The 21896-nt window shown below is 44.9% G+C and overlaps 1 protein-coding gene and 2 non-coding genes across 3 annotated transcripts in view; 2 read left to right on the top strand and 1 right to left on the bottom strand.

Annotated features, from left to right (window-relative positions):
* The first annotated feature begins 592 nt into the window (after positions 1-592).
* Positions 593-654, top strand: LOC123636227. The gene has a single exon (XR_006734423.1). It is a non-coding gene; the product is annotated as a U7 small nuclear RNA (small nuclear RNA).
* Positions 655-885: 231 nt separating this feature from the next.
* MROH7 (maestro heat like repeat family member 7) overlaps positions 886-21896 on the top strand; it is a 49498-nt gene continuing 28487 nt past the window's right edge. Inside the window, exons 1-4 of the mRNA XM_045547938.1 lie at positions 886-1050; positions 8692-8730; positions 9579-10863; positions 19454-19527. Of these exons, the coding sequence (XP_045403894.1) occupies positions 9654-10863; positions 19454-19527 (1284 nt within the window). The 5' untranslated portion in view covers positions 886-1050; positions 8692-8730; positions 9579-9653. The remainder of the gene's footprint in view (positions 1051-8691; positions 8731-9578; positions 10864-19453; positions 19528-21896) is intronic.
* Positions 15297-15403, bottom strand: LOC123636165. Its single transcript, XR_006734373.1, has one exon. It is a non-coding gene; the product is annotated as a U6 spliceosomal RNA (small nuclear RNA).

Below are 21896 nucleotides of genomic sequence, written 5' to 3'. Positions count from 1 at the left end.
GAGAAGGAAGAGGAGGTGGGGTGGGGAAGAAAGGCTATCCAAGGTGGACAGGAGGGAATTTGTGAGCTTGGGAGCTGCTAAGGTGAGGTCACTGTGAAGCGCTGGGTTTGGGTCTGATGAGGCTGATTTCTGGGCAGCATATCTCGGGACAAATGGCCTGGGGGAAGGGAAATACAGCTTCATGGGCGGTTCCACTATCATTTTGTAGTGGTGCCCAGTGAAGTTTCTCTATCTAGTCACTGATAATCTTAATTAGTTTAGCTATTGCTCATGGTTAAAATCTTCTTTAGAAAGATAGCAGCATTTCTTTATTGTAGAATCCAAGTCTCACTGTTGTGTGTCACCCGGCCCTGCCCAGCTCAGCACTCCTATCTGCCCTCCAATAGCAGCTGGGGGGGGGGCAGGGAAAAGACCAAGGACACAGGTGTCCTCGCTCGTGGGCCTGGGCCAATATTTGCCCTCTCTGGGTGTCAGTTTCCTCATCACAGACCACCTGATTTCAAAGCCCTTGTTACCCTGAGACAGAGGTATGAGGTCACACGGTGAGGGCTTTTATGGGGAGACTTGAGTGCCAGGCAAGGAACTCAGTCTTTACTGTTACCGCTCTTTTAGAATTTGTCTAGCAGGTTTTCCAGTCCTCACCGGAAGACCCCCCGAAATAATCTAAAAAAAACAAAACAAAAAGGAACTCAGTCTTCATTTGCAGTGAGGTCCTTTCCAGGTGGTTGTGGAGGGTCTGAAGATAGATCCTTCCTTGAGGGGACACCACCCCTGTGTGGGCAGGAGCTGGGGCCCTATTGGCTGGGGGACTTCCGGGTCATGGTGACCTCACAAAGGCTATAACCCTGCCCTGGGCTTGGGGGTGCCCAGGTAAGCTGAGGGCTGGCTCTGGGAAAGTGCCAGGGGTGGGGGCAGCCTCCACAAGGCAATTACCACCTTGACCCCCCCCCCATAAAATTCTGCCCCCTCTGGCTGTAATTCCACAGCTAGACTTCACACCTTTGGCTTAAGGCTGAATTTTCTGTTACCATGTGGATGCCCCAGGTGGAGGTAACACATTGAACTTTACGTCAGCAGCTCAGGCTCACAGAGAAAGAATTTAAGCTCTCAGGTCCTGAGAGAGTGGTGGGCAGGAGTTGGGGGGAGGGGAGGGAAGGGGGGGTGAGGAAATACCATCGCCCTGGGGAAGAGAAGGCCAAGAACCTGGAAACCAGGCTTTGTCTTTTTCTCAGGTCCCTCCGGCCTGCCGGCACCCAGGAGGAGGAAGGGCCGGGGGATGAACATTAACTGAGGGCCTGCTGTGGGCCAGGCACTGTGGTCATCGCTTTCTGTGCATGATCCTATCTGGATAGGGACGTTTAGAGTAGTGAGGTCACCTGTCCAGGTTCTCACAGCTGGTAGAGACAGAGCAGGTTTGGAATTAAAATCTGTCTGACTCCAAAGCCTTGGGTTTTGCCATTATAGCTGGACATCATGAGGGTTGCCTTGTTTTCACTGGGCTTTTTATTTAGGGTAGGGGACTATCAGTGATGGAGGGAATGAGGAATGAGAAACAGAAAGATGTGGTTCCACTGAGTGATTTGTGCCTTGGGAACCTCTATGTTATTGTGAGGAAAATTGTGAGTTGGGAGAACCTGAGTTTGAATCCTGCCTCTACCACTTGCCTGGGACTTTGCAAAAATCACTTGAGACTCCTGAATTAGACTCCTGAACGGTCTGAACTAATATGCCAGCAAATGAGGATAATGGTATCTATCTTGAAGTGTTGTCATTCATTCATCCCTTATTCCATGAATGTGTTCTGAACCTCTCCTGTATGCCAGGCACTGTGCTATGTGGTAGAGAAATAGCAGTAACAAGACAGCCAGACATTCACCAAGCTCATTTTCTTGAATTGAAACATGCAAGTAAATAGAGTGTCCTCTGATAGAGAGTGATCACATGAGGAGAGTGCCTCAACCACATTTGAGGATCCCAGGAAGACTTCCTAGAGGAAGGGACATCAAAGCTGATGTCTGAAATGTGACTAGATGTTAGCCAGAGGAAGCAACTGAAGTTTAGGTGAGTAGTCCTGGGGCAGATTACAGGAAGAGGAAAGAGCGTCTGCAAAGGCCCCACAGAAAGAGGAGGTCAACACATTTGAGCCCCTGGGAGAAGTTGAGAGTGGTACAGGTATGGGGTGCAAGGCCAGGGAAGGGGATGGATGTAGCTGGTGAAATGTTTTAATTAGTTAATTAATTAATTAATTTTTATTTATAAAAGATTACTTATTTAAAAATAATTTTAATCTTTTTTATTTTCCTCAGACATAAGGAAACAATATCTTTTTAAAAATATAAGCTCCACCTACACAGCACAGTCTGAAAACCCATGAGAAGTCACAGAGAAAGTAGACAGAAAAAAATCAACGGAACCCCGGGGATCTGTGGGAGAATAACAAAATATTTAACATTCTTTCATTTGAAAGAGGGGAATATCTTGGTTGGATTTGCATGCATTTTCCCTTCATCTGAGAATGTCTTTGTTTCTCCTTCATTCCTGATGGATAGTTTTGCCAAATAAAGAATGTGCAATTGGCAGTTCTTTTCTTTCAGCACTTGAAAAATATGTGCCACTTCCTTTTGGCTTCCATGGTTTCAAATGAGAAATCTGCTGTCATTTAAATTGGTGTTCCCCTGTAGCTCATGCTCTCTAGTTGCTTTTAATTTTTTTTTTCTGGCTAGTCCGATAGTAGTGAGTTAGCGGAACTTATTAACATTAGTGTCACTAAAGTTGGTATACAACCTTCCACTGCTAAATTTGACAGGCTAAAAAAAAAAGTAAATTTTTTTTCATTGTCTTTATTTTTCAGAAGTTTAGTCATGATATGTTTTGGCATGGATTTCTTTAGGTTTATCCCATTTGGAGTTTGATCAGTTTCCTGAATTTGTATGTTTATGTCTTTCATTAAATTTGGGAAGTTTTCAGCCATGGCTTCTTCAAATGCTTTTTTAGCATTCTTTCCCTATTCCTTCTGGAATTCTGATGACATGAATGTTAAATATTTTGTTATTCTCCCACAGATCCCTGGGGTTCTGTTCATTTTTTTATGTCTACTTTCTCTTTAGATTAAGTAAATTTTATTGATCTGTCCTTGTGTTCATCTTTGTCATCTTCACTCTACTATTCAGCCCATCTAGCAAGTTTTTAAAAATTCAGTTACTGGGAGGAGGGGGAAATGAGGAGTAGTTGCTCAGTGGGTATAAAGTTCCAGTTATGCAAGATGATTAAGTTCTGGAGCTCTGTACAATATAGTGCCTATAGTTAACATATGGTATTGTGCACTTTAAAATACATTAAGAGGATAGATCTCATGTTGTGTTCTTAACGCACACATACACACACATACACATACACACATCCCACAAAAGAACATAAGGAAGTTTTTAGAAGTGATATGTTTAGTACCTTGGTTGTGGTGATGGTATCATAGGTGTATACATACATACAAACTCATCAAAATATACATTAAATGTGAAATTTTTTATATATCAATTATACCTCAATAAAGCTAAAAATTTCAGTTATACTTTAAATGACTTATATTTTAATTTCAGTTATTACCTTTTAAAATATCTTTGTTAAGATTTTCTATTTTTTCATTTGTTTCAAGTGGATTTGTAATTGCTTGTTGAAGCATTTTTATGATGACTACTGTAAAATCCTTGTCACAAATTCCAACATCTGATTCATCTCAGTGTTGATAGTAGTTGCTTGTCTTTTCTCAAGGTAAGAGTCCTAGTTTCTGATATGATGAGCAATTTTTTATTGCATTTTTGACATTTTAGATATTATTTTAAGATATTCTTGATCTTACTTAAATCTTCTATTTTAGCAGGTAGTCAGCCTGTTAAGGTTTAGTGTAAACTTTCTGGTCTACTTTTGTGGACTGTAGTTTCAATGGAAATTTTCAGAGCCCTTGTCTGCTTCATTTTTCTGGCATTACTGGGACTCCTGTTCCTGCTAATACTGCCTACTGGAGCAGAAGGGGGTGGGGGCAAGAGCTGTGGGGTCTGGTAAGATCGCTGATACTGGGTGGAGGGCCCAGAGATGCAGGGCTCTGCTGACATTGCCACTGTGGGTGGGTTGGCCTGCCACTGCTCCAGGTATGAAGTAGGGATTGGGTTTACCTTTGGGGGCCCCTCTCTGTTGGCCTTCCCCTTTTCTGGTCCTTTGGCTGGAGAGAGCGAGCTTTTTGTCTTTCTGTTTTTCAATGTATGTTTATGTTCATGAACATCTGTGTTGCAGGCCTCCCTGGTGCCCAGTTTTGAATATTTGGGAGATAAAAAGAAAACCCCAGGGAACTCACCATAGTGTCATCCCTCAGGTCCTAAGATGCCTGGTCAGTCTTCTGCTGTCTTTCCAGATTTAGAGTCCTTTTATGATTGTCTCTGTTATTTCCAGAATATTTAGTTTTTTTTTAGAAGGGAGGAGGAGAGAAAAGTGAATGCACACCCTCTTTTCTATTGTATGCATTAAAAATTATAGTACAAGACACATAGCATAATATTTACTATTAGGGACATTTAGCATGTTCATAAAGTTGTGAAACCATTGTTACTATGTAGTTCAGAACATTTTTGCTACTCCAAAAGGAAATCCTGTACCCATTAAGCCGTCACTTCCTATTTCCACCTTCCCCCTGCCCTTGGAAACCTTTTTGTATTTGCTTTAATATGCTGTTTCCATAGATTTTACTATTCTGGATATTTCATATAAATGGAGTCATATAATATGTGGTCTTTTGTGACTGGCTTCTTTTACTTAGCATAATATTTTCAAAGTTTGTCCACATTTAGCATGTATTATTAATAGTACTTCATTCCTTTTTAAGGCTGAATAATCCATTGTATGGATATACCATATTTTGCTTATCCATTCATTTGTTGATGGATATTTGGGTTATTTCCACCTTTGGCTCTTGTGAATACTGCTGCAATGGACATTTATGTACAATTTTTGTTGGAACACCAATTTTCTTTTCTTTTCTTTTTTTTTTTTTCAATTTTCAATTCTTTTGAGTGTATACCTCGGAGTGGAGGTATTATGTCATATGTTAATTCTATGTTTAACTTTTGAGGAACCACCATGTTTTTTTTCCAGAGGCTGAGAGAACCATTTTACATTCCCAACAGCAATGTCTGAAGGTTCCAATTTCCACACATCTTTACCAACACTTGTTATTTTCCATTAAAAAAAATTATAACCTAGTGGGTGTGAAGTGATATTTCATTGTGGTTTTGATTTGCATTTCTTTAATGACTAATGACCTTGAGCATATTTTCATGTGTTTATCAGCCACTTGTATATATTCTTTGGAGAAGTGTCTATTTGAGTTGTTTGCCCAATTTTTAATTGAGTTGCCCTTTTGTTGTTGCATTGGAATTCTTCATATATTCTGGATACTAGAGGCTTATCAGATATATGATTTGCAAATATTTTTTCTCATTCTGTAGGCTATCTTTTCATTTTTTGATAGTGTCTTTTGATGCACAAAACTTTTAAATTTTGATGATGTCCAATTTGTCTATTTTTTCTTTTTTGCTTATGTTTTTGGTATCATATCTAAGAAACCATTGCCAAATCCAAGGTCATGAAGATTTACTCCTGTGTTTTCTTCCAAGAGTTTTATAGTTTCAGCTCTTACACATCCATTAAACAATCTTTAATCCATTTTGACTTAATGTTTGTGTGTAAATTTCATTCTTTTGCATGTCAATATCCAGCTGTCCCACTACCATTTGTTGAAGAGACTATTGAATAGAGTTCTCATCCTTGTCAATAATCAACTGACCATATATGTGTGGGTTTATTTCTGGACTCTCAATTCTATTCCATTAGCCTATATTATATGTCTGTCTTTATGCCAGTATCACACTGTTTCATGCAATTTTTTTTTTTTGAGACAAGGTATCATTTTGTTGCCCTGGCTAGAGTGCAATGGTGTCATCACAGCTCACTGCAACCTCAAACTCCTGGGCTCAAGTGATCCTCCTGGCTCAGCCTCCCAAGTAGCTGGGACTACAGGCGTGGGCTACCATGCCTGGCTAATTTTTCTATTTTTTTGTAGAGACCGAGTTTCGCTATGTTGTCAGGCTGGTCTTGAACTCCTGACCTCAAGTGATCCTCCTGCCTTGGCCTCCCAAAGTGCTAGGATTACAGGTGTGAGCCACCACACCCAGCCTCATGCAATTTTAAAGGAAGATCTTTATGGCTTACTTCGAAAAATCTTTTTTGGGGAGCTGGTCTAGATACAAGGACCCATGTTGAGCACGCAATTCCAAGATCCAACCCTGAGGCAACGGGAAGTGGACTAGGCTCCGGTGGTGGTGATGGAGCGATGGGGAGAGATTTGAGAGCTGTTCGGAGGCCAGAATTAGAAGTACTTGGCCCAAATTGGGTGCAGCAAGTGAGAAGGAGAATAGTCAAGGATAAATGCTGTTTCTGGCTTGGACGGTGGTGCCAGTTCCTTGCAATGGAAGAGAATAGAAGGGTCTCATTTGGGGGGAAAATGGAGAGTTCTGTTTTGGATTCTCTGGGTCCAAGGTGCCCCAATGTCAGATGTTGTGTGTGTGCACACTTACACAAGTGCCTAACACATTCTTGGCCCATACATCGGATATATGTATTCTCAATGAGGAACTGGACGATCTATTGTCAGTTCCACCCTCTGAAGGCTTTAGCAACCCTTGTCCAGGGCCTGGAAGGGTTCATTGAGGTGAGGGAGAGAGGATGGCAATCGGTCAATGATTCTCTCTGCCTTGGACTAGACTAGGTGTTTTATGGCCATGCTCCGCCCTCTGTTTGGGGCTCCAGGACTTGCGGGCAAAGGCCACTAGGCAGTCGGTGGCTATCCGTTGTAAGCAGTGAGCTCTTTAGCTTCCTCGGGTCCCACCCAAGCCCCTCAACAGCCACTGCTCCTCCCACGGCACAATGTCCATTTGGTGGAGGGCAAGCCACAGGCTGCCCGGTACTGCCAGTCACTTCTGAAACCTTGACTGGCTGTTGTAGGATGGAGCAAGAGGACCGAGGCGGCAGGAGAACATGGGGTGATCGGATCTTTCCCCACGGAAGAGGGAGGGTCAGCCTGGGTTGAGATCCGTGGCCTTCTGCCCCGTGACCTGGTATTGCGCATCTGTTAGGCTGGGGGACAGAGATTATTACTTTCTTCCTCGGCCCAAACAAGTTAGGTCTTTGAAAATCCTACTCACTGCCTCATAGGCTGCACCAACCCTTATTTTTCCAGGTTGAAAACGCTTCCCTTTGGTCGCTGTGGCCCCTGCGTGCGTGCGCTCGTGCACGGACGTCCGTGCACAGGTGGGAGGGATGATGAAGGGGGGATCCAGGGACCTCCTTAAGGGAAAAAAGGCAAAATTATGAACATAAAGTTAAGTACAGGGCTTTAGAAAGGGACTGTGAGGTCAAGGAGCCGCCACATTTTAAATTCATTAGCTTCAGGGTAAAGTCGCCTCTGGTGCTGACGGTAAGGGGACTCCCTGCTGCTGAGGCCAGCGCCAAGCTATGTGGGACCGCTGGCTGGGGATGAAGTTGGCCCCCTGTGGGTGCTGAGCGCCACAGCCCTCTGCCCGCAGTGCCTGGCAGGCAGTGGTAAAACAAGTGGCCATAAATACCATTTAGGGAAGGCCCTCGGTGGGCCACGTGCTCTGTGCCAGGCACTGTAGTGACCCCCGCCCCTGGGCTTTATGAGGGGAAAAGTCTCTTGCCCAGGTTTACTCAGACTAGCAAGAGGATGAGCTGGGAATTGAACTCAGGACTATGTATCTCCAAATCTGTGGTCTCTTCAAAGCTCAGCTATTAATATAAAGGTACACGGCCAAATTTGTGGAGTAAATGATTTAGTGAATGAGTTAGCACATGAATGAATAATAAATGAACAAGTGAGGAAATGAGCTAGTGAAAGGATCAAATGAAGAAGACAGAAAAGTCAATAACGAAATAACAAACTCAAACAGGTACTGAACAGTCACTGTGTGCCAGGTGCTATGCTGGACATTAGAAATCGGCAGAGAGCATGGCAGACGCAGTCTCTGCTCTTTCGGGGCTTGCTGGCTAGTGGGGGAGCCAGATACTGTGTGCCAAGAAAGGGGAAGTGAACAAGGTGCCCTGAGAACTTATAGGTGGCTCTCGCCTGTCTAGGGGACCCTGAAGGCTCTTAACATTTGAGCTGATCCCTGAAAGGTTGGAGCTGTAGGCACGAGCTAGGGAAGGGCAGTGGGGAAGGGGTGCCCAGCTTGTGGAAGGCCCACCCCCAACTGGGAGCCTGGTTCTCTGCAGTAAGTCAACGGAGTCGAGCAAGGGTGGAATGGAGATGGGAAGGGGACGTATGGAGGGGCAAGAGGGTGAAAAGGGGACTGGGACCAGATACAGAAGGGCCTTTTAGGTTTGCTAACAACTGGGGACTCTGTCCTAAAGAAGGCAGGAAGCCATGGAGGGGGTTAGGCAGGGGGCTGGTGTAGAGACAATCTTGGCTGCCTGGAGGGCCAGTGGGGTGAGTGACCTTCTTCTCCTTGACCTTCATTTCTTCGCGTATACAATGGGGCAATAACATTTAACTTCCAGGAGTAGGCTGCGCAGTAGGTGTTGAAAAGGCACTCTTCCCCTGACTTGGTTTCCTTCTGCATCTCCTCCCAGGGACCCACTCCTGCTTAAGAACACCATGCATGCCGGTGAGTGGTCCCTACGATTCCTGCAGGGAGGGTGGCCCGGGGTGGGGGTAGGAGAGGATTGGTGGGTTCATCCAGCAGTTCTGGGTTGTGGCGGGCCCTGCTTTGGATAACTGCCCTCTGCTCTCCTCCACGTAGACTGCCTCACCCGGAACATGCAAACTGTTAAGGGCTGTAGGCAGCTCTGCCAGTGTTGCTCTGAGAATCTAGTGCCGTGGCCACTTGCACAGTAGTTCTAGCAACTTAGGGGTTTGCCTCTGGCTTGGAGCAACCCAATCTCCCAAGGCTCAGGGGTGCTTGCTGCTGAACTTAGGTCACCAAGTCACATGTTGCCAGCTGTAAGTAGGGTAACCCATAAGACACTTTCTTCCCTTTTTCTACCTTAAAGTGGAAGAAGTTTGCTATTTGTCTGTAGACTTCCAGCTGTGTACCTAGCACTGTGCTAGGAGCTGGGGACACCCTGGGGACAAAGATATACATGGTCCTTGCCATCACAGAACTTGTCTGTAGCAAGGGCTAGGCCACTAAATGGGTCATTGGAACAAAGTGTGATGAGCATTTTTCTAGAAAGAGTGGGATTGGCCAAGGATGATGAGAGGAGGTTCCAAGCCAAGGCAATTGCCTTTGTTCAGGACCTTGGGCTGAGAGGGAGCAGGTTGTGGCCAAAGAAGGGAAACTCATGGGCTGTGGCTGGAACCAAGAGAGCAAGAGAGCAACAAGTGATGGGCTGGAAAGGGGGGCTGGGCATGGCCACCAAGGTCCTTGTAAGCCACAGCAAGGGGCTAAAGATAGTGGGAACCCTAGAAAGGCTTTAATGGGTATGGCATGGCCGCATGTGTCTTTTCTCTCTCCCAGGAGTACTGCGGGGAACGCGACAGCTGGCTGTTGAAGAGAAGGGGGAAGTGGTGTTGAGAGACCTTCAGACTGGACATGGCCCTGAGTCCAGGGCCTAACCTTGTCCTTCCTGAAGACCCAGAGATAATGCCAAGTCTCAATGCCTCTGGGGCTCCAGTTTCAGGCCTTGGTACCATTCCTGAGCCCAACCCAGATATGACTCTTGTTCCTATGTTGAACCCACCCCTAAGTCCTGGCTTGGCTCTCATTCCAGATCTTCATCCAACTCTGAGTCCTGTGTCAGGGACCAGTAACACCCCCAGGCCTGATGACAGCAGGGCCATGGCTCCTGCCTCCCTCCAGGTCACCAGTTCTTGCTCTGGTGAAGCCTTGGACCAGGATTTGAAGCACATCTTGAGGCCTGACACACAGGAGACTCTCTGTCCAGCCTCAAACCCCATTCTGAGCTCTGGCTCTACTGAGCCCGCCAGTCAGAGCTCAGAGAACCACCGTGGGTCTAATTCTGAACAGGCCTTCAAGTGCCTGCCAAGCAAGACTTTTGATTTGGGTCAGAGTAACTCCAATCCTTCCAGGCCTGAATTAAACCCATTTATAAGGCCCCATTCTAGAGAATCCCTGCTTCTGGGCAGCTGTATCTCCAGGCCAGGCTCAAAAGCACTGCTTATTCCATCCTCAAACTCTTCTCTGGATCTTGACTCCAATCAGCTGCTCGGTGCAGGCTCAAGAAACATCTCCAACCCAAACCTGAATGTAGCTCCTGATTCTTATGGGACTCTAATCCCAGACACAAACAAGACCCTCACTTCAGCTTCACATAACATCTCTGGGTCAGTTTCAAAAGGAGCCTTTGGTGCAATCTGGAGCACAAGTTCCAAGGAATCCGTAAATGTGGCTTCAAACAGATATCCCAGATCTGATTTGAACATGACTGTCACTCAGGCCTCGTGCGTGACCCTGATTCCCGGCTCCAGTGAGGGTATCAGCTTGCACGCCAACACCCCTGGGCCCAACTCCACCATCTCTCCACCCTCGTGCGTGACCCTGCTCCTGGGCTCCAATGAGACTCTGAGCCTGGGCTCCAGCCTCATGTTCAGCGACACCTCCACTTTGACACTGAGCAGCCAGCAGGAGTATTCTGAGGACAACAGCATCCGCACCGTGCCCCTGGAAGGGACCCTGGAGAGTTGGGATGAGATGGCCAGCCTTGAGGTGGGCCAGTTCCCGCTGGGGCTCCCCACCTGCAACACTGCCAACAAGGACATGGCCTTCCAGTGCATCCCTGTGGGTGAGTAAGGCAAGGGCCACCGCCCTGGAGAGGGTATTGACCTGGAAGAACTCTGTATTCTGACTCACAGGGCAGGGAGGGAGTGTGGAGGAGAGAGGCAAGGGACAGCATGAAACAGATGACATACAGTCTATTCATTCTACAAGACATCTGGTTCTTGGTCTTTGCTGGCTGTGTGACTTGGGACAAGCTGCTTAATCTCCGTGAGCTTCAGTTTCCTTAACTGTAATATCACTATATAGTAATACTTCTACCCTGCCCAAATTATAAGTCTATTAACTAACTATACCTTCCATTCAAAATGTACGCCTCTTTCTCCGTTGATAAATTTCAGACCTGGCTTCTCAAGCCAAAGTATGACCAGTGGAGCAGGCAGGCTCTAGGCTCAGCTCACCTCTGTTAAGTCTTTGTGGTCCCCACCTGGATGAAGCCTTGGCGTCTTGTCTGGATGGAGCCTGTGCCTCAGGCCTGATGTGCAGGAGTTCTGCAAATTAATCCCCTGGCAGTTTCTGATACTGTCAATATCTTCTCCCAATCAATTTTTATTTGTTCGTGTTCCAGTACGACATATATTTTTTTTTTTTGAGAGAGAGTCTCACTCTCTCACCCTGGGTAGAGTGCAGTGGTCTCATCACAGCTCACTGCAACCTCAAACTCCTGGGCTCAAGTGATCTTCCTGCCTCAGCCTCCTGAGTAGCTGGGACTATAGGTGTGTGCCATCACACCTGGCTAATTTTTTCTATTTTTGGTAGAGATGAAGTCTTGCTCTTGTTCAGGCTGATGTTGAACTCCTGACCTCAAGCAATCCTCCTACCTTGGCCTCCCAGAGTGCTAGGACTACAAGTATGAGGCACTGCGCCCAGCCGCAATGCCATATTAATATTTTAAAAATTACCATGCATTCCAGGACTGGATGTATTTTTTCTTTTCTTTTTTTTTTTTGAGACAGAGTTTTGCTCTGTTGCCTAGGCTAGAGTGCCATGGAGTCAACCTAGCTCACAGCAACCTCAAACTCATAGGCTCAAGTGATCCTCCTGCCTCAGCCTCCCAAGCAGCTAGGACTATAGGCATGTACCACCATGCCTAGCTAATTTTTTCTATGTTTAGTAGAGATGGGATCTTGCTCTGGCTCAGGCTGGTCTCAAACTCCTGACCTCAAGTGATCCTCCCACCTCGGCCTCCCAGAGTGCTAGGATTACAAGCGTGAGCCACCACGCCTGGCCCAGGACTGTATGTATTGCCAAAAAAAAAAAAATTGCCATGGCTTTGTGAATATGTATTCATATTGACTAGGTTGAGAATCCCTCTTTAAAATTCTCCTTAAAATTGGCTTAGCTGTGAGTAGATCTTCATTCTCCCTTACACATTTTAGAATACATTTTTCTAGGTCCTGAAAAAATCTTGGTGGCATTTTTATTAGAATGTTATTAATTTACCCACCTATGCATGTTTTCCTTTATATAGGATATATGCTTTGCTAGAATTTAAAAAATTCTTCATAGGGGTCTGTTGCATTCTTTGATGGGTTGGTCCTAGATACTTTATAGATTTTATTGCTATTGTGAGTCATATCTTATTTTTGAATACAATTCCTGTTTGGTATTGATGTTGCTGATGATGTAGAAGAACTTTGTTTTTCCAAGTTTATCTCTTTTTTAAACAACTTTGTGGAGATATAATTCACTGTATAAATACAATTCACCTTCTGAAGTATACAATTTAATAGCTTTATTATATACACAGAGTTGTGCAACCATTGCCACAATCAATTTTAGAACATTTTTATAATCCCAAAAATAAACCCTGTACCCCTTAGACATCACCCCAACCCACGCTTCCCAGCCCTAGGCAATCACTAATCTATAATACTTTCTCTCTATATAGTTTGCCTATTTTGGACATTTTTTATAAATGGAATCATGTAATATGTGATCTTTTGTGATTGGCTTCTTTCTCTTAGCAGAATGTGTTCAAGGTTCATTCACGTTGTAGCATGTATCAATCCTTCATCCCTTTTTATGGCTGAATAATATTTCACTCTATGGACATACCACATTTTGTTTATGTCAGTTGATTGCTGCTTGGGTTATTTCTGTCTTTTGGCTATTTTAAATAATGCTACTATGAATGTTCACGTACAACTTTTGGTGTAGTTATGTTTTCATTTCTCTGTGGTATGAACCTAGGAGTGGAATTGCTGAGTCATATGGTAATTATATGTTCAATTGTTTGAGGAACTGCCAGACTGTTTGCCCCCACTGCGCCATTGTTCACTTCCACCAGCAGCTTGGGGACTGCAGTCCTAAAGGTCCCACCTCTTGATACTATTGCATTGGCAAGTAAATTTCAACATGAATTTTGGAGGGGACACAAATATTCAAACCACATTGGTGATTGAATTAATTTACCCTTTCACAAACAGTGTGAGAATTTCAGTGGTTCTACATTCTCATCAATATTTGGTACTGTAGTTTTAAAAAGCTTAAGCCCAGCACAGTGGCACCTGCTTGTGGTCCCAGCTACTTGGGAGGCTGAGGTAGTAGGATCACTTGAGCCCAAGAGTTTGAGACCAGCCTGGGCAACATAGTAAGACCCTATTGTTACTGAAAGTTCAGTACTTGTCCCTGAAGCTGAATCAGTGAGAACAAAGAATGAGGACGAGTGGTTTGAGGAAAAGATAAGGGTTTATTAATTTGCCGGCAAATGAGGAGGATGGTGAATTAGCGTCTCAAAGACCATCCTGTCTTCAAGCAGAAATACAGGGATTTTTAAAAGGGGGTTTTCTGCAGTAGGGCTCAGGCCTGCTTGACCAGAGTCCCATGTTGCAACTTCAGGCTATTGTTGCTGAACTGTAATCAGTGTTTTCAGTCTTAGACCATTATGACCTTATCTCCAGTGACTATGACCTTGTGAGGACAATCCTTTTTTAAAATAATAGAGAAAAACAGCAAAGAACATTTGTCTTCCCCTGTGATCACTGGCCTCAGATGGAATGCAAGTTTTAATTCCCGAAAAGGGTGAGAGGTTTCAAAAAGACAACTCATAAAACATTTTGTTGCCCTTTTTCATACCTCTGTTACACCATCTCCAATAAAAAATAAAAAATTAAAAAATAAAAATTAGTTATTCTGGAAGATGTCTAGTGATAGCTTTTTGTGGTTTTAATTTGCATGTCTTGATGACTACTGATGTTAAGCATCTTTTTATATGATTATTAGCAATTTGTATATCTTTTTTATAGTACCTGTTCTTGTTAATTTTTAAAAATTGGGGTGGTCTCTTTTTCTTTTGGCTTGTGGGAGTTCTTTATGTCATCCAGATATGATTTCTTTGTTCGTGAAGGAAATTGGAAATATTTTACCCCAAAATACGGCATTTTGACATACTGGATTGACTAAAGAAGCATCAGGTCTTTCTGACCCGCCCCCCACAAACTGTTGAAATTTCTTTCTTTCTTTCTTTTTTTTTTTTTTTGAGACAGGGTCTTGCTTGTTCCGAGGTCCGGGCCAGAGTGCAGTGGTATCATCATAGCTCACAGCAACCTCAAACTCCTGGGCTCAAACACTCCTCCTGCCTCAGCCTCCCAAGTAGCAGGAACTATAGGTTCACACCACCAAGCCCAGCTAATTTTTCTATTTTTTGTAGAGACAGGGTCTCGCTTTTGCTCAGGCTGGTCTCAAACTCCTGAACTCAAGGAATCCTCCCACCCTGGCCTCCCAAAGTGCTAGGATTACAGGTGGGAGCCACTACCTGGTGAAGTTTTTTTTAATCTCTCTGAGATCCAGAATCACCTAGGAGAACAAGTGTTCTTTTCTGACTTCCCTGTAAGACCAGGAATGTGACCACACCTGAACAGACTCTTTAAGAAGATAATGTCCCCTCTCTCAGAGCCATTTAAATTCCAAAGAGGACTACGTACCAGTTAATCTTCATTCTGCGTCCATTCAACCTCGCTAGTAACCCATGGTTGCCCCAGCAGAAGTCCTCCTTTCTCCTCTCCTAGAACCCATTTCACCAGAAAGGCATGCAAGCTTCTGAACCCCGCTGGGGAGTTGAGTCTTCATTCTGAGGGGTCCTGCGTGTACACATTAAAATAAACCTGTAACTTTCTCCTCCTGTTAACAAATCTGCCTCATGTCAGTGGTTTTTCAGCAAATGTTAGTGGGGCAAGAGCCTTTGCTCTCGACATCAAATGTATGTACTTTGTTCTTTCCAAGTCTGTGGCTTGATGGAGGCTTTTGATAAACAGAAGTTGTTAATTTTAAAGGAACTCCATTTGTCTTTTTTTTTTTTTTTGGCTATTGCTTTTTTTTCTACTGCTTAAGAAATCTTTGCATACCCAGTGATTTTGAAAAATAGTTCCTTGTACTTTCTTCTAAAAGCTTTATTGTTTTGTCTTTCATATGAAGTTTATGATGCATCTTGTATTTTTTTAAAGTATGGAGCACTTCACAAATTTGCATGTCATCCTTGCTCAGGGCCCATGCTAATCTTACCTGTATTGTTCCAATTTTAATATATGTGCTGTCGAAGTGAGCACATCTTGTATTAACTTTGGAAAACAGTGTGAGAGAGGGGCTTAAGATTCATATTTTCTGCCTATATAGATGTCTAATTGGTCCAGATCATTTATAGAAAAGACCATGCTGACCCACTGAACTGCAGTGTCAACTTTGATGTAAATCAAGTGACTATATATGTGTAGGTTTATGTCTGGATTCTTTCTGTTCCTTTAGTTATTTGTCTACAGATGCCTTAATTACTGGGTTTTGGAGTAATCCTCTTTGTTTTTTTTTTTTTAAAGGGAGGCGGTCTTGCTATGTTACCCAGGCTGGTCTTAAACTCCTGGGCTCAAGCAATCCTCTGGCCTCCACCTCTCCAAGTGCTGAGGTTACAGGCATGAGCCACTGTGCCCAACTATATTAACTCTTGATATTTAGTAGCGTAAGTCCTCCAATTTTGTCCTCAAGATTGTCTTTTCTAGGTGCTTTCCTTTTCCACATAGATTCTAGAAACAGCTTGTCAGTTTCCACAAACTAAAATTAAATGAAAACCTGCTGAGATTTCCATTGGGATATTATTGAATCTACAGATCAATTTGGGTAAGCAGGCCAGGTGCGGTGGCTCACACCTGTAATCCTAGCACTCTGGGAGGCTGAGGCAGGAGGATCTCTTGAGGTCAGGAGTTTGAGATCAGCCTGAGTGAGAGTGAGACCCTGTCTCTACTAAAAATAGAAAAATTAGCTGGGTGTGGTGGCACACTCCTGTAGTCCCAGCTACTCAGGAGGCTGAGCCAGGAGGATTGCTTGAGCCTAGGAGTCTGAGGTTGCTGTGAGCTAGGTTGACTCCACGGCACTCTAACCTGTGTGACAGAGCAAGACTCTGTCTCAAAAAAAAACCAAAAAAAACCTGGGTGAGCTTTTTGTCTTTAAAATACTGTGTTTTCCAAGCCATTGTCCACTTACACTTGTGATTATGGATGATTTGGGTATCTATGTACTATCTTATGTTTGTGTTTCCTGTTCTGCTTGTTTGGTTTCTTTTTTTCCCTCTTTTTGGTTTTCGGTTTTTTTTTCTCTCCCTTCCCTTCCTTTTTTCTCTACTTGTGTGGAAGTTATATACCATATTAAGTCTTTTAGTGGTTCTCCAGAAGCTATGATGTGCATATTTAACTAATCAAAGTCCAAATTAATCAATGAAAATAGCCTCTTCCCAGACAGTTTAAAACTTAGGGACACTTTAATCCTATTTGACCTCCTTCCCCCAGTTTATATGCTATTGTGGTAATGTATTTTAATTCTGTCTTTTTTTCCAGCCTCAAACATTTTATATAGTCAATGGTCATATATTTACCCAAATATTGACCTCTTTCCTTCACTCCATTGTTTATTGCATTTCAAACCTTCCAATTAGGATTAACTTCCTTTTGCCTGAAGCACATCCTTTAGTGAATTCTGCTGATGGCAAACTCTTTCAATTTTTGTCTGAAAATGCCCCTATTTCTCCTGCATTCTTTTTTAAATTTTAAAACAATAAGGCTGGGTGAAGTGGCTCATGCCTGTAATCCCAGCACTTTGGGAGGCTGAAGCAGGAGGATTATTTGAGCCAGGAGTTTGAGATCAGCCTAGGTAACATAGGGAGACCCTGTCTCTAAAAAAAAAAAATTTAGGCAAGTGTGGTGGTGTGTGCCTGCAGTTGCAGCTGGGGTGGGAAGATCACTTCAGCCCAGGAGTTCAAGGCTGCAGTGAACTATGACTATGCCACTGCACTCCAGCCTGAGCAACAAAGCAAGACCCCATATGTAAAATAAATAAATAAAAACTTACAGTAATGTGCATTATAATCTAGATCTTACCATAGTCTTCGTTGTATTTCTCCTCACCTGGCGCATTGCATATTTTTTAGTTATTATTATCTGTCTTTCCAATTCTGTTAGAATGTGAGTTCCATAAAAGTAAGAATTTTGTTCATTTTTTATTAACTGCACCTAGAACAGTGCTGGTCATATAGTAGGTACTTCATAAATATTTTTTAAATGATTAAAATAACTTACAGAGAAGTTGAATATATAGTATTAATTTGTTTCCCTCAATCATTTGAGAATAAGTTGCCAAATGACACCCCATAACCCCTGAATTTCAGAGTGGATTTTCTTACAAAAAAGGACAAAATATAACCATGATAATCATGAAATTAATACTGGCACACAGCTGACATCTAATCCTCAGGCCCCATTCAAAGGTCACCAATTTTCCTAGTTCACTGTAGCAAAAGGGTCTAGGTCAAAATCACTCATTACAGTCTTCTGTGTAGTCTTTTCTGTCTCCTGCAGGCTTCCGCCTTTCCTTGGCTTCCGTGTCCTTGATGCATTTAAACATTATGGGCCATGGCCAGGCGCGGTGGCTCACGGCTATAATCCTAGCACTCTGGGAGGCCGAGGAGGGGTGGGGAGTGCTTGAGGTCAGGACTTCAAGACTAGCCTGAGCAAGAGCAAGACTCTGTCTCTAAAAAAAACAAAACAAAACAAAAAATGATTTAACAAATAAAATAAAATAAAGAACATAATGGGCCAGCCGTTTTTGTAGGATGTGACTGAGTTTGGGTCGCTGTTTCCTCGTGATGAGATTCAGGTCACTGCGTCCTATCTGGAGGCTGCTGACTCTGGTTTGCTCCACACTGGTGACGTCCACTTCCACCACTTGAGCAGGATGGTGCTGCCAAGCTTCCCCACTCTGAAGCCACCATTTACCCCTGTGTCATAGTATCTTGTGGCAGAGTACCTTGGAACTAAGTAATTATGCCATTCCTCATCAAACTTCCCATTTATTCATCTATTTGTTTGTATTAGTGTGGGCTCATAGTTTCTTAGTTTACTCAATGGGCTGTAAGCTGTTGCTATCATTATTGTGGCACTCCAAGTTTCTCCATTTGACCAGTGGAATCCCCTTTAAGCAAGCTTTTGTGTCCCTTTGACATGTCCCCATCATTCTTTGAGCTCTTCCTTGTTTTCTGGTGCAAGATATCACAGGTTCATCTGGGACTGTCCCTGCTCGAGTCCTGGAATCAGACATTTCTCCAAGGAGCTTTGTTGCTGTCAGTGGAGAGTGGTATTTAGAAGCTATGATCTTGGCACCGGCTGTGTGCACAACTGCTGGAGTGTCTCTGCTTCTCCCTGTTGGCTCCATCCTCCAGCAGCTACTGGTGGCCAAGATGCCCCTGAAGTTGCAGGCTCTCATAAGCCACAGTGGCCTTGGCCTCAGAAGGGGAAAGACCCTCTCTCCTTTGGTGTTCCCCTCCACCCCCTTAAATAAAGGGCTTCAATGGCCCTGCTCAGCCAGTTTTCCATCCCCGGACCAATCACTGTGGTGGGGCGTGGGACACTCCTTAGCTAAGCTTGGGTTCCAGGCCCACCGCTATTTGAAGAGGGGGTGGTGGGTGGGTACTGCAGAATTCAGCTGCACCGAGCTGCATGGGAAGGGTAGCCTACAGGAAAGATGGGGCTCTTTCACCGAAAGAAAGATGCAGAGATTTGGGGGTGACGAAACAGCAGATAACCACTGTAACGAATAGGTGTTTAGTTATAAATTGTGATAACTGCCAAAAGAAGAGAACAGGATGGCGCACAAGAGCACCATGGGGGTGGGGAGGAAGGCCCCTGTGAGCAGGGCAGGGGAGCAGAGGCCGGAGCGGGGGAGCCCAGCGGGGCAAGGAGGTATGGCAGGCAGTGCCAGGTAGAGGAAACCGCCTGTGCGCAGGCCCCGAGGGGAAGCTTGCTCAAGGTTGGAAGGAGGCCAGCATGGCCAGAGTGTCACGAGCGAGGGGACAGCAATGGGACGTAAGGCTGAGCCTTGAAGGTCCTGGGCCCCAGCAAGCATGCCAGCTTCGTGCTCAAGGAAATGGGGCACCACTGAAGGGTTTTAGGGAGGGGAGGTGACATGCGCTGATTTACACTTTTAAAAGCTCAATGTGGCTGCTGGGGGTGGCGGGTAAGGATTGGAGGGCCCAGAGGGGGACGGGAGATGGGACTATGGCACCCCAGGTACACCATATCTTCACCCACTTCTCTCCTCATTGAAACTGTGACATGCAGGAGCCTCTAATGACGTGACCTCACACCTGGTGAAGGTGCCAGAGAAGAGAGAGGATGGCAACAAAATGGCTCTGGTATGTCTCCTGCCCAACCCTCCGCTGACTCTCCTGGACACCCCCGTTCCACCCACCCTGCAGCCCAGCGTCTCGGCAGTCCTTGTCCCTGCCTGGCTCTTCCTTTCTCAGCACTTGTCACCATCTATGCACTTACTCATCTGGTTTCTTGTTTGTCCCCCCGCCCCCCTGAGAACACATCCTCCATTAACTGGGGATTTTGGTTTGTTATTCACAGCTCTATCCTCAGCATCTGGCAGTGCCTGGCCAGTAGTAGATGCTCAATAAAAGCTTTTTATACAACTGAATGAATTGTAGGAGGGGCTCTGAAAGAGGCAGAAAGGCTAGAAATGGCCTTTTTCAGGACACAGTTAGGCCTGACCCAGGGCCATGCGGCAGGCTTGGGAGTTCAGAGAAGGCCAGTGCAGCAGGTGGAGGACGGCATCTGCAGGATTCAGTGAGGGCCAGGAGGGGCAGCCCGGACAAGGCAGTGAACATGAGTGTGACACACAGATCGTGGGCAAGCCTGGTTGGGGGGCAGAGTCTGGGGGCAGGGGATCCACCTCGGCCAGGACACCCTGCACCCAGCTGTGTCAGAGATGAGCCCCAGGCCCTGGGCAGTGCAGGGTGGGGTATGGGGAGAGGGTGACAGGACTACGAAGAGGCCCAGCACTTTGGGACATTTGTCCTCATCCCATGGCTTTCTTCTAGTTGTCCACTGTGCTCTTGGCACACTGGCCGTTTTCTGTCTCTCACACATAAAAAACTCATTCCTGCCTCAGCCTTTGGCACTTGCTTCCTCTGCCAGGAAGGTTCTTCTTGGGCACGATGAAGTTGAAGTGAGGCCTGTGTTAGGTAATAGATGCACAGCACTGAGCATGGCGCCTGCACAAAGAAGGTTTTTATTGCTGTTGCAGAGGCCAAGCAAAACCTTCCCCTTCGCCTGCTAAAAAATCCACTCACAAAAGGCAGATTAATTAAAGAAAAGACACACAAACTTATTAATAGGTACACAGAGAGAAACACAGAGTGGCTACCCACCCCTCAGCGGGGCTCAGAAGCTTGAATACCATCTTGAGGTCACAGACAGGGTGGGGCTTGGATCCTGGCAAAGCAGGTTGAGGGAGGGGGGAGAAGAAGAATTCTGTTTAGGGGCAACAAAGGATTGCTAGGGAGAATGCATGGATCTTGGAACAGATATTATTTTGTAAATAGTTTTCTTTGACACTGAAAGGGTCTGTCCAGGTGTGGTTACTTTCTTGGTCTTACAGGGAGGAGAAGAAAAAACAATTGTTCTCCTTGGTAGGCCTGGATCTTAGACAGATAAAGTAACTTCGACCTCATCCTGTGCTTTGGGAGAGACAGTGGTGATGGTGGGGTCTGAGAGACCTTGAGGCTTCTTCCATTCAGCACGCTAAGACACCATATTTTGGGGTGTTGGTTTCTGAGCCCCAACACTGTCATTCAGCAAATGTTATTGAGCCCCTACTGTGTGCTAGGCACTGTTTCAGGCACTGGGGATACTTAGTGACCTGACATTCTAGTTTGAGGAGACAGACAGACAGCTGTTCACATGGCTAGCTCTCGTCATTTAAGGCTCAGCCCAAATGTTAACTCCTCTGAGAGGCCTTCTCTGACCATTTGGTCTAAATTAGCTATCCCTCCACCGGCACTCTTGCACTTGAAGCTACCAATTGCCGTTTAACAAAACAGCCTGAACTTAGTGGTTTAAAAGTTCACTCTGGCTACTGGGGGAGTAAGGATCAGAAGGGCTGATTTCTCATGACTCTGAGTTTGACTGGGCTTAGCTGGGTGGCTCTTCTGCTCCACATGGTATAGACAGAGATTCTTGGGGGCGGGGGGACTGGAACATTCAAGATGACCCTTTATCTTCCAAGACCTCTCTCCATGTGGTCTCTCATCATTCCATAGCTAGCACAGTGGTTGGGTTCCAGGGGGGAAACTGGAGCTGCCAGTTCCCTTAAGGGCTAAGCAGGAACGGGCATAGCATCCCTTCCACAGCATTCTGTTTGTCAAAGCAAGTTGTCAGATGAGCCAAGATCCAAGGAGAATCTGTCCTTTTGATAGGAAGAGTAGAAACCTGTGGCCATCTCCATCCCACCACATTCTCCATCAGGTCAACTTGTTTTTCCTTCTTTATTATATGAAGTTAATTTACCCATTTTGTAGTTTATCTTTTTTTTTTTTTTTTTTTTGCTTCTTCTGCCTAAGGTAATGGGAACCGAGAGATTAACGGGACATTGGTAACTGTGTTCCTTCTCTCAGGCAGCAGAATGCTTCCATCCGACTTGTGTATACTAGCAGGCCCTTCAGTGTTGCTAGTAGTGGAATCTCAGGTTGAGGGGTTGAGGCCCTTTCTGTCCCCTTTA

This window comes from Lemur catta, chromosome 3 (assembly GCF_020740605.2).
Source record: "Lemur catta isolate mLemCat1 chromosome 3, mLemCat1.pri, whole genome shotgun sequence".
NCBI lineage: Eukaryota > Metazoa > Chordata > Mammalia > Primates > Lemuridae > Lemur > Lemur catta.
The sequence above is the reverse complement of the archived record's forward strand: the minus strand, read 5'-3'. Positions and strand labels throughout refer to the sequence as shown.